Source organism: Archocentrus centrarchus, unplaced genomic scaffold (assembly GCF_007364275.1).
Source record: "Archocentrus centrarchus isolate MPI-CPG fArcCen1 unplaced genomic scaffold, fArcCen1 scaffold_26_ctg1, whole genome shotgun sequence".
Lineage (NCBI taxonomy): Eukaryota > Metazoa > Chordata > Actinopteri > Cichliformes > Cichlidae > Archocentrus > Archocentrus centrarchus.
The window spans coordinates 4,017,049-4,030,471 of NW_022060256.1; the positions used below are offsets into that span (position 1 = coordinate 4,017,049).

At 41.6% G+C, this 13,423-nt stretch overlaps 1 protein-coding gene across 1 annotated transcript in view; it reads left to right on the plus strand.

The window, feature by feature from the left end:
• Nucleotides 1-2,558, plus strand: part of fras1 (Fraser extracellular matrix complex subunit 1) — a 226,705-nt gene extending 224,147 nt beyond the window's left edge. Inside the window, exon 72 of the mRNA XM_030723395.1 lies at nt 157-2,558. Within this exon, the coding sequence (XP_030579255.1) occupies nt 157-741 (585 nt within the window). The 3' untranslated portion in view covers nt 742-2,558. The remainder of the gene's footprint in view (nt 1-156) is intronic.
• The last annotated feature ends 10,865 nt before the right edge of the window (nt 2,559-13,423 follow it).

Here is a 13,423-nt window from a genome sequence, read left to right on the forward strand (position 1 = left end):
GAAAGATGAGGTTTTATGGGTTTAATAAAAGGCCAGAGAGGAGCTTAAATGCTGAAGTTTGCGGGATTAGCTGCCGTAAAGTCGTAATACCTGATTTCTGTTTCATTATTCATGAACACTGAATGTATGCGCTCCTCTATTTTTATGGATCGACAGGTGGAGGCGGGGCACCAGTGGTACCTGCAGGTAATTTATGTGATTGGCCCTGAGTCACGGTCCAGCCCCAGGATTCAGCGCTCTCTGACCTATCAGCTGAGCCGCTCTAAACGTGACCTGGTGGATCGCGGCGGCCGGCTGACGCTTGACGAATCGCTCATCTACGACAACGAGGGAGATCAGATGAAGAACGGCACCAACATGAAGTCACTCCGCCTGGAGGCCGGGCCCTCCCCCACCTTTAACGCCCATGTGGGCAGCTCTGTGGGTGGGGGCGTGGCCGCCGTCACCCTGCTGGTCCTGGTCCTGCTGGCCTCCTGCTTCCTGTTCCGCCGCTGCCGACGGTCGGCCAAGAAGAAGAGCAAGAAGAAGGCGCCAAAAATGTACGAGGAGTATCCGCTCAACACGAAGGTGGAGGTGTGCATGGACAAGTGTGTGGAGAAGAACTTCAGCACCAAGCACTGCACGGTGAGAAACATCAACATCCTGAACCGCAACCAGGAGGCCAGCAGCAAGGCCAAGGTCAAACAGGTCAACCTGGAGGTCAAACTCCACAACAACCTCAACGACGGCACTGAGGTCTGAAACGTGGGATGAGGAAGCGGAGGAAAAGGTGGAAGTAGGATTTTAAAAAATGTATTTTCTAAAAGAAAGTTTGTACTTCACGGAATGAGATGTTTATGTATTTTTATACCGCTTTGAAAAAGGGAAGAGTGTGACGCGCAGACGACTGGGCTACCTCAGGAATCCATGAAACACACATCTGTGTGAAACCGCCAGAACATCTGCAAACTCCACCTCAAACTGTCTTCGTTTCATTACTGTATTACTTGATATTTACAACCTTCTTAACGGTAGCTCAGACAACTTCCTGCTGCATTTAGTCACATCACTGCTATGAGTATCACTGCTGTGGAGCCGTAGCCTGTGTGGAAGTCCTCCTCACATACAAAGTGAGATCAGAAAGTTCTGGAAATGACCTTATCTCATTTAAATTTGTCTAATCTCCCGTTCAAGATCTTCTTCTCTGGATCCTTTTTAATTGCTCCCTGGAGGTCCTGTTGTGTCATGAGGTAGTGTTTATGTAGTCTCTGGTGGATGGATCTCCCTCACTGTGTCAAAGCGACCATAGTTCAACTTCGTTTTTAATTTCCGGAAGGAACGGTCCGGGTGGTGAGCAAGGCAAAAAGAAACTCCTGCCCTGCCATGGCTTTGAACGCTGCAGTAAAAGCATTCTAAAAATGTAGCATAAAGGAAAATTGTTAGAATTCATTGTAAACTGGAGGATTAAATCCCGTTGTAATGATGCAGTCTGTAGGTCAAATATCAATTATATCAAACCGTAGACGGTGGGAGGAAAGGTGCATCTGCTGAGTCACCAAACCATAAACTGTCAGCAGCTGTGTCAGTGATGCAGTCCTGGTTGCAGTTTTGAGATGACTGATTGTAGTGCTCGCAGTACCAGACTTCCTCTGCTCGAGGAAAGAGGCGCCTGATTGTGGATAACTGTCCGCTCCTGCCACGGAGAGTTCCTTTTTTAAGAAACACCAAAGGAACGTGATGAAAAGCGTTGGGCTGAAACCAGAGACCCAACTCTCATCACCAGCAGCGCCATCATCAGCAGGATAAGCCGGGTTTTCCAAGGCATTCCCGAGCTGGAGCTCTCGGTCTACCCCAGGGTCTCTTCTTAGTTGGGTATGCCTAGAAAACCTCCACAGGGTGGCAGCCAGGTATCCAAACCACCTCGGCTGACTCTTTCCCACACCTGAGGATCCTGCCCCACAGGGCGGCAGCTTTTCCAACACATTCCCAAACCATTGATGGGATTTGAAGATTTTAAAAATGAGCATTTTCCCGCCACCGTTTTGGCTTTTTTAGAGCCAGAGGTTACTTTATATAGATGAAAGGGTGGAGAGCTAAGTTCTCAGCTGATACTAGACTGCTTGTTAGCAACTGCATCCATAAACTGCAATGCACAGACACACATATCAGCTCCTCGAACCCCCACAGCAAGCCGTAATAGTCATATAATCTATTAATAAAGACTCCAACAGTAGAGAGCTGCCTGTGTCGGGACGCCGGTCAGTGGCCATGCCACAGAAAAAGGTGGTCCCTCCCCTCCTGGTCTGACTCCATGAGGAGGCCCCAGCTTCACTGAGGGGTTTTTGAACCGCCCTCAGACTGGCCCCGCCCTCGTGAGGATAAGGAGGTTATCATGCAGGGTGACCAGTGACGGTACTCCACCTGCAGTCCCAGAGCTCACAGTGCAGGTGGTCAGATCAGAGTCCAGCAGGTAAACAGCTCGACTGTTTATGTGAGATCAGCCAAATTTAAGTCTTCAAGGTTTTCATGTTTATTTGCCTCTAACTGGAACTTTTTGACCCCCCCCCCCCCCCCCCCCCCCCCCCGGATTACTAGCGTCACTCACTGATTCTGCAGATAAATTAAACATGAAGATTCTGGCTGCACAAAAATTAATTTCCATCTTTGAAGCTTCTACATGAGCTGCAGCTGCAGTGGAAGGTGCGCTGCTGTCCCGAGGATAAATGAGAGGAAATGACAAAAACCAACGATGACCTCTTCAAGTGCAATTATGCCATCACCTTTTATTTCTCCCCTCATTAGCAGGATTTGCATTTAAAAAAATAAACCTCTTCTTCAAGCCTTACTCAGAGACATCTGTCACGTTGCTCAGTTCGTACTGTCCTCTGACCGCTGCCGATATTAAGTGCCATGCAGTATTTGTCCTCATGAATTTCAGAACAGATCACCTAAAGTTTTTTTTTTTTTTTTTTCCTGTGAGTGTTCGTTTTCATGCGATTGTGACGTTTGGATCCCGTCCACGTGACTGCCTGCTTCAGCCTTATTACTGTTCTAATGAAATCACCTATGGGAGATACATGTCTACCTGCCTTTGTTCTGCCCAAAGACGCAGCATCCGTGTTCACTCACATCATTATTTTTATTCATTCATGTATTTTTATGTAACCCTCCTATGATGTATTACATTATCGCTCAGCTACTGATGTACCTGTGATGTTACTGTATTTTTTAGAGCCCTGCTGAAGAAACATGTTCGTTCTCTCTGACCCCCCCTCCTGTCATTTTTCAACTGTGTGCCTATCAAACTACACGGGAGTCGGGAATTATGGGAAATGACATTATATTTTTGGTGCTATCATTTTGTGGAAAATGACAACGATGCTATCAATACTGATGCCTGTATTTGGTGCCTTTTTAGTAATAAAAAAAGAAGCTGAAGCTGAACACGTCTTGGATTTAACTTTTATTTGTATTCATGATTTTCTGTCACCCAGTTTCCAGAATGGGAATCTGGTCCGTTCCTCTCCATCTCCATATTTTTATTCTTGGGCTCTACTCGAGTAGCTTTGCATGATTCAGACTAATCCGTCTCACTTACACCGAGCCCGTTTGCGCTCTGTCTGAAGCGAGCTGTTTGAGGCAGAGACATCAAACTCAGTTACTTTATGAGCCGCATACAGTTTGATTTTAAGTGGGTCAGCCCAGAGAAACTATTAAAAATACATGCAGAGGAGTTCTCCTTCTTTTTGTGTGAATAGGTTTAAGCACATTTTGCAATCACAACGTGTCTCTCCACTTTATAAAAAATGCTACTGTACTGTAGAAAATGAATGAACTCATCTCTGTGGCATTAAAATCTGCCATTACTCTGGACCTTCAGTCAAAACCTGAAATCTCTTCTCTGAAAAACTTTTCTGTCATTTCCTGGTTATTGTTTACTTACCTACAGGATCAGGTTTTATGGATCAGGATGATAACGATCACCTGTTCTTAAGATTATTAAACCCTGCACATGACCTCTTATCCTGTGTAATTATTCATTTAACAAAACTTCATCCAGAATACTTTGTGTACAGCTATGCACAGCTGTCTGAACCCTTTGATGCTCTGGACCCACAGTGTTAGGATCAGTGTGTTTTTGTGCCGTTTTTGTCCCTCTGGTTTGGAATAATCCTGCGTATTATATTTTGTATTTTACTTTGGTCCACACAACAATGATTTCATGTTTCATGAAATATTTTTATTGTTTTTTAACATTTTTAGAAAAGTCTGAAAATTGGAAAAGGAAAAAAAAAAACAAAGGGGACAAAACAACGTCACCATTCAGCACAGCTGCTTCTCTGTGGGCGGCCCTGTCTGCCTCTGTCCCGTGGCCGTGTTGTGGCTTGTATGATCCTGTTCAGTTGGACTTCCAGGTGGACATCCGTCACCTCCACCTGCACAGCAGTCTGAGCCCTCATCGTCTGATGTTGCAGATTCTGAGTCCATTCCTGTAACTGCCTCTTCATCCAGCGTCTGTAGGACCGTTTCAGCTGGATACCTGGCAGCCATGACACCTTGGAGGAGCAAACAAACGGATGTTGACAAGGAAACCTACTGATCAGTACATAGCCATATAAACACATACACACACACGCTGTACTCACACAATACATACAGTAACGTTAGCTTGCTTGGTTAGCTAGCTAATTTTGGAAACTATAAAATGGGCAAATTTGATGATGGATGATAATAAACTCGTCCTCTTTCACACAATAGTCATGGCACACACACCCACACACATCTGAGGTTAAAAAAGTGAAGATGATACTTTCATGTATCAGTTGTTGCTGGGAAAAATAATCTTCTTAAGGTCCCGCCACACTGTTTCAGTGGGGTTGAGTCGTGGATTCTGATTGGGCCGTTGCTGCACCTTCATTCTTTTCTTTTCTTTGGACTTTTGCTGCTGTGCTCAGGATCCTTCTCCTGCTGCATGACAAACTTGGCCAAACTTTAGCTGCCACACAGGTGGCCTCACCTTTGACTCTAGAATATTTTGGTATACAGAGGAGTTCATGGTGGACTCAGTGAGCGAAGGGTGTCGAGGTCCTGCAGCTACATAATTGTTTCTCTAAGATAACTGCTCATGTCCTTCCTTTTGTGTTAACACGCCTGAATGGAGCAGCAAACTGCCAAAGCCTCTGCACACAACATCTGCATTTTGGCTTAGTGTTGTTACATAAATAATGACAGTCTAATATGTCACGTTCTGCTGTTCATCTGAGGTTGTATTTAAATAATTTTAGAACCTGTTGAAGATCATATGGTTTTTTATTTTGTCCTGATATGTAAAACCTCAGAACTGAAAGAGAGTGTGTTTTTCTTTGGTTCAGTGTTCAGAATCAGAATCAGAATCAGAATCAGAAGGTTTTTATTGCCATATGGGTGAACAGGTTCACAGCATTAGGAAATTGCTGCGGTACTTCGTGCTTACAGAAAAAAACAAATAAGTATAAAAACTATAAGACAATATACAAGTATACAAATTGCAAATATACAGAGATATTAGAGCTATAACTATAGCACAATATTACAAAATTACAAAATATACAGTGCAGAGACTAATTAAAAGATAGAAGAATGTAGACTATATTCCACTAATATGTACATCAGTGCAGTCAGACAGGTGCATAGACATAGGGTCATCAGCGTTTGTGGAGGGTGGTGGTAACAGTCTTAGGGTAATTGTTCATGAGTCCAACAGCAGAGGGGAAGAAACTGTTCTTATGGCGGGAGGTTCTGGTCCGTATGGACCGTAGCCTCCTGCCTGAGGGGAGAGGGGCAAAAAGTCTGTGCCCAGGGTGAGAGTGGTCGGCTGTGATCCGACCTGCACGCCCCAGTGTCCTGGAGGTGTACAGGTCCTGGAGAGATGGGAGGTTACAGCCAATCACCTTCTCAGCAGAGTGCACAACGCGCTGTAGTCTCTGTTTGTCCCTAGTGGTGGCTCCAGCGTACCACACAGTGATGGAGGAGGTGAGGATGGACTCAATGATGGCAGTATAGAACTGCACCATGGTCCTTGTTCCAGGCCATACGCAGCTTCTGTACGAGTAAAACTGCTGTAAATCTGACAAAATCCGTTTGTACCTGTTCCAAAGTCATCCAACACAAAAAACTGAACCAAATATTGAGAATATAATGATTTAGGCGCTTATGCAGAGCTTTTTATGGGTGGTGAGTCCAGAGCACCAGTATGAGTGGTGACGGGGCTGTGGTAACTTGACATCTGGCACGCAACACAACCGATATGCTGACCATAAACCGCTGGGCACTGGTGCAGGTGCTCAGTTCATCCTTTGTTCATTTTAGCTCCTCCCCCTTTATGGGTGGCCATAAAGGGGGAGGAGCAGCAGCTGAGAACTGAATTACATGTTAAAAAAAACCAGAACTTACGACTAAGAAGGTTCAGGCTGAAGCTTTAGCTTGTTCCACTACACAGAGAACTTTCTAAATGGAAACACTTTTATAACTAAATTTCACCAAAACAAAGACTAGAAAAAATAAACAAAAACAAATGTGTCATAAACAATGATGATCAGTTTTAGGTTCGTTTATATTTAAATATGTTTTTAAATGAACTGAGTGGATCTCACTGTCAGGGTGGTGGAACTGATGAGTCCACCCTGATCTGGGTCGTGGTGGGTCGTCTGAGATCCACCTGCTGGACATCAGAGCCGACTAAAAGAAACTCTACAAACACTCGGTGCTCTCCTCCACTGCGGCGAGACATTTCTACATTACTACTTTTTCTATATTAGCATAGCCACGCTGACGGAGCTCATTCCAGTTCATCTTAAGGATGCACAGCTTGCAGCAACATAAATTCATAATAAATTTGATCAGAGGGTTTCTATGCACTCTGAAGCTAAATTTGACTGAGCTTGAGCCATCTCATACTGGCCTCTGTTAATTCAGTCTTTGAGGCTGAATACGTCATCAGACTTTGAAGATGAATTTCACTGACGTACAGTGACGGCAGCTTGGGTTTCTGTGGAGAGATATCTGCAAAGATGAATATTTTTGAATAATTAAACAAGTCTGGAGGTCCTCTGAGACACACAAAGACTGCACTCACAAAATGACTCATCTGCCGGATCACTGGAGAAATCAAAGTGTCACAACATTTCTTCATGTCAAATTCCAAAAGTCCACACAAGCTCAACCTCTAATTATCCCAGATCAAACATACGCCCCCTGCATGCTGTATCTAAAGAGCTTTCTGGGGCAGTAAATTACACAGTCCTTTCATTCTTCATGAAGCTGTTTTTATTTGATACGAGTCACTCTCACATCATGAATATCTGTCTATGATTTGTTGGTTGGCGTCACAGAAACATTTCTTAGATTTGCTCTGGAGCACGAGGCCCAAAGCTGCTGTGGCTCATGGGGGCTCGTGTTTGTGGGGGATGAGACCCCATTTTTCACAAACTGGCTCGAGGTATGTGACAAGGAGGGAGTCCACACAAGCAGTTTATTAAACATAAAGCAATAAAACACAAGTGCCACAGAGGGTTGATGTCAGGTGGAATCACAGAGAGGGGGGGCAGTTATCTGGGCCCAGGTGAGCTACATTATTGGACGACCGTCCCGCGTCAGCCAATCATCAATAAGAACAGGCCAGAGCTCGACTGAGCTTGATCCATGAATGAACTTTACTTACGTTTTACTTAAAGGTGCAAAAGTATATCATTGAAAAGTATTTTTTCTTCAACATTTATTTATTTAATTAATAAAGTCTGAATAAAACCGCCTGAAAGTAGATTATCAGAATTCAGCTGAGGGGGTGCAGTGACATCTTTAAAAGGACCTGGAGCCCCAAAGCCTGCCCAGAACTCTGATGCTTTCTCAGAGGTAGATTATTTTGACCCCCAACACACCTGAAAATAAGCAGGTAAAATCTCTGACTTTATTGTTTCTCTGTTAAAAATGCAGTTGAAGAAGATTTGGGCTGTAAGGAGTTCCTGGAGGAGTTGAGACACTAAGTTTTTCATTGTCTTGGCCCCAAAAAACCAGACACCAGTTTAGCTCAGTTGCTTCAGAGCCTTTCACCTTTGTGTTGTGACTTTAACTGGATACAGTTGTTATAAAATTTGTTATCATTTGTTATGACTCTGGCTCACCATGAAATAATGAAGAGGTCTTCTTGGGTTAGTCTACAGCGAGGGGCTCCAGGAGAAGATGAACTCAAATCTCCATTTCATAACTATTGGAAGCACTTGGTGCTCCCGGACACACAGAGAGGTCCACAGAGAGTTCCTCGGTCTTCGGGGCTTGGTTTTGGTCTCGACGTGCAGTGTGAACTGTTACCTTTATACTCTCTCCCATCACTGCCTGCATTTGAACTGCAGTTAAGTCAAAAACCAAAAACAGGATGGACCTTTACTCAGTGTCAGAGCAAAGCACCACTACTGTTTCTGACCTTTTTCCTTAAAACTGCCTGTTTGTCTTAAGGATGGGGTTAGAGTCAGGATCATATTCGCCTCCTTACATGGATTTTTATATCAGTTGGATTTCTAAATACAAAATCTTTGAGGCCAAAGAGAGGTGATTTGAAAAGTAAGTCTTCTAGTTTCTGAAACCTGAACCTGTACCTGCACTAAAGTAACTTTCCATGATTCAGAGTTTGAAATAATCCAGTGTAACATCTTATACTGAGGCCCCCAGTTCATCCTCTCTCTGAAACAAGCTGTTTTAGCTCCTGCCTTTAAGCATTTTCTTCTGATTGGCTGCCCATTGTTAACAGAAGGTTTGAACAGCAGGTAGGTGGAGCTTCTGCGCCTGTACTGACCATATTAGTCTGCAGCCTGAGCTTTGGGTTCACAGGGATTACTGCACGCACATCTCACTGACTGAAACTTTGAGCATCTGTCTTTGGAACAGGACATATGACAGAAAATATATTGTCAGTGTTTCAAAAATCAACAACTCTCGGTGGCAAAATACAAAAAGCAGTGTGCAGAACAAAAGTAAGTGAATGTGGGATGTGCTGCTCAGTGTGGCTTTTGGATGCTTTACTCTTTGCTTGTGTTGATGAGGTCCAGTGTGAGCTGTCGGGCGATCACTGTGAGTGTGTGAAGGCCATCTGAGGAGGAGCCGACTGACCGAGTGTCCACCTGAAGACAAGAAGAGCCCTGCTTCCTCGTTCACTCTTTTATTCACTCAGTTTTATCAAAATAAGCTGAAGTTTTAATGTAAAATTCAGTTTTGTTTCAGTCTGATTGCTAAAAAGATGTCCTGCAGATTTACATGTTGTTTCTTTTCCCTTTGTATTAAAATGAGAGTTTCTGTCACTTCTTTGGGACCAGAATATTTAATAAGAAATAAAATCAGTGTTAGAAATACTCTGGAAATACTTTTAAGTAGAAAGTATCCACTTTTTACCTAAATAAAAGTTATAATCCTACTTAAGTAGAGTAATAGTGCATAAGCTGTATGATGAACTAAATTTAAAGCATATAAATTCACTCATTTGCATTGAGTGGCACTTTTCATATATGTTATATTATCTGATCTAATTATTAATTCATTACTGTTTTTAATGTTGCAGCTGTTGATTTTAATTGTTTATTTCATGCTGGTTAGTTGGATCTATAATAATGTGCTTTATCTGAAGAATAAAAAGTAACTAAGGTTTAAAATAAATGGTTTGGAATAGAAAGAACAATATTTGCATTAAAATATAGTAAAATAGAAGCAGAAAGTAGCATAACTTAGAAATACTGAAATAAAGTACATCAAACGTGGACTTCAGGAAGCTACATTCCACATGCTGTCATCCAGCACTGCTGCACCTTTTTACTTTGTAAACAGCACCTTGATGCAACTGTTTGTTGTGATTTGGAGCAAAATAAATGAAATTGAATTGAATTGAATTAAAAACCAGTGGCATTGGTAGGGGACATCAGGGACACTGCATTCATATGATTTCTGTGCTTTGGTAAATGTAACACGTCATTTAACAAAAACTGTTTAAACTATGATTAAAACACTGCTGCTTTTCCTTTGGATCCAAGTAAGACCCCCAAAATCCGCTATGCAGATAAAAACCTCGCTTATGGACTTACAAATGAGATTGCATGTAATGATTCATCTAATATGGGAAAGCTGTCCCTTTTGAACTTTGGCCAAAAAAAAATATTTTAAGGTGATTTAATACAAGCCCAATTCCAAAAAACTTAGGACACGGAGGAAAATATAAATAAAAATCGAAGGCAATGATTTGCAGATCTCATAAATCCATATCTTATTCACAACAGAACACAGAAAACAAAATATTTTATGTTTTAAAGTAAATATGTAAAGTGAGAGTGACATGCTGGACTTGTGCTGCCATCTAGTGACTGTTGTTAAAACTGGACATGAAGGTTTCGGGCTGGGGACACACACGGCCTGCACTGAGATTTTCTGTTGAAGGCGCATCTCATCCTGATGCTAATGAGGAAAACATGAATTATTGTTGAGCTTAGTCCTTCCTGGGAATCATTCCCAGGCATTCAGCTTTGCACAGGTAAATGTACAATGACCCAGTTTAGGCAGGGTTAGGGTTATTCTCACAGACATTCTCATAAAAATTCAGCAATCACTATGCAGAATATGATGGGGCTTACGATTACCAGCTCATGGACAGTAAGCGGAAGTAACATTCTGATATCATTGCTGCAGCTCCGTGTGGTGTGGATCAGTGAATCGATATCTCGTTCACTCTTAGCGTACAGCCTGATGTCATCCATGTACAGGAGGTGGCTGATGTTTGCTCCATTCCGTAGTCGGTATCTGTAGCCAGTCTTGTTGATGATCTGGCTGAGGGGATTCAGGCCTATGCAGAACAGCAGTGAGGACATAACACCTCCTTGGTAAATCCCACACTTGATGCTGACTTGTGCGATGGGCTTGGAGTTGGCCTCTAGACGTATCTCTGAATGCACAGAAGTTGGTGCTAAAAGGGCGTACGTGCATTTATGCACTTTTGGCAATGAAAAATGTATCGAGGGTGGAGCCATAACACAGCACCTGAGGCAAAATGGCTGATATTAGACATAAGTCTAGAAGGGCAACATGCCCTCAACAACAAATTTTTAATATAGAACAGGTGTCTTCCAGGTATTTCAAAATAAAACTCAGATTGATTGTCTCGGGAAGACAATTTAAATGTTAATAAGATCTATGTCCAGAAATGCAATGAGGAATGGAAAGTCACTTTCTACAGGCATATATGTATTCAGCACATAATTCAACTCTGGCTTTCACCAGCCCAAAAAAGATGCATGCAAGTACTGTGAATGGTACAACCATTTAAGTAGCAGTGAGAAACTAACCAGTGCTGAAGAACATTTCACCAGAACAGAAAGACACAAGCCTGAGAGCACAAAGAACAAGATTAAAGACAAGAACAACAACAGCCCACATTTAGAGTAGTGTCTTTGGATCTTGAGCAAGTTCTTACCACACCACAGAGTACAGCCTGACACGATATGAGTTAGACAGCAGGGTGCCAAACCGCTACATGTGGCACGTAGCTGAAAGGGGACGTCAGTTGTCTGAAATCAGTACATTCATGTTCAAGTATCAGTCCTCACTTTCGGATACTGACCATGTAATACTGTACTCTGACACATTCAGTTCAATTCAATTTTATTTATATAGCACCAAATCATACCAAACACTCGCCTCAAGGTGCTTTGTATTGTAGGTAAAGACCCTACAGGTGTTATGACACATGTGAAGGACCAAACAGGAATTCCAGTTTCACTGCCAGGATCAGTGCCCTGAAGAAAAAAGAAAAAAGACTTGGTCACACTCCAGTTCTATCAGAGACTGGTAGCAGACAGTGACTCCTCAAAGTAGGCCCACTGACTCCACAGCACGGCCTAATCAGTCATGTCTTAAACGAAAAACATCGTATTGATTTAGCTTATTGGTGAAGTTGATTTGCGAACAGTTTGCAAAGCAACTTCATTCAGATTTACTGTTCCACTTACTCCACTTACTCAATAGTCTAGCAATATTGCTATTCATATTCATGTAATCTGATGTTGTCTACTCCACTGATAATGTGGCAAAAGATTTTATCTCATATTACTATTCAAGTAGTACTAGTAGTAGTAGTAGCAATATTCACTTTAAATGAACTCATCTGTATCATTCGTTTTTCATATTGATGTGTTTATTATTGCAGTACAGTAGGTCCGCTCATAGTCTTGTTTTTAACATTGAAAATGTAAAATTTTAAAACTTATATTTAAAATGACTTTTCTTACTGTCATAGCCTTTAAATGGTGTATGTCCTTTAAACAAAGACACTAATGTACTTTCCTGTTTATGATATCAGATACGCCCATCTTTTCTTTTCAAACTACAAAAAAGTTGGCACCAAAAAGGCGGATGTGACTATTTTTTTTTACAATTTAAATGTGAAAAAAAGAAAAAAAATTTTAAATAAAAGACAAGATTATTGTTCATTAAGCATTGTATCATCAATTTGTAAAAAGAAACATGCTTTAAAAAAGCTAAATCAGTATACAAAGTAAGAACAAACTATGGTCATTTTTTGTTTTGGCCTTCCTGTAAAGTTGGTGAAATGTCACTTAGCTGTGGCTCTAAGCCCGCCTGGCAGACACGGAGCTGCATCACTCAGGAGTTGTTCAGTTGTTCCGTTTTACAGTCCACACTGGATCACACGGGCTTACCTTTGACAGGTAAGAGTGAACAATTATTTGTTTTATTGTATTTGGCCATTACAGCATTTTGAAAATATAACTTGCAGATGTTGCAGTGATACTACGAAGTCCCGCGGCCTCCAAACAATGAAGTCAATCTCACATAACTGCATTGGGCTGCTGCTGTCTGCTCATCACTCTGTTTATGCATTTGTGCTTCTTGGCCCCTTTGTTTTTGTGTAATAATAATAATAATAACAATACATTTACTTTATAAAGCACTTTACAAAAGTTGGAAATAGCTCTTTACTTTTTGAACTATAAAATTTTATTGTTTGCAATCAAACATGGATCTGTAATTTTAGTTTCACTGCTAACAGAAAATGAAGTAGATCAGTGTCTGTTACAGTTGCTTATTTTAACTTGCTGACTTTGTTCATTTTTTTCTCTTGAAGACTGTCATTAATAAGACTTAATTTGGGAAAAATCTCTGAATATAAAAATGCTTTTTTAAACTCATAAACCTGCAGATGTCATATCTCCAGGATCTGGTTATTGTAGACATTTATCATCACAGTAACAGCGTTACAAACATCGGTAGCTGTAAACACTCACAAAAACATTAGAAATACATACGCTGGTTTGATGCTGCACCCTAACATACGTGGAGTATTTAACATTTATAATTATTAGATACTAATTATCAGGTAATAATAATCAACGTTATTTTTGGTGCCTATCGGTTTCCC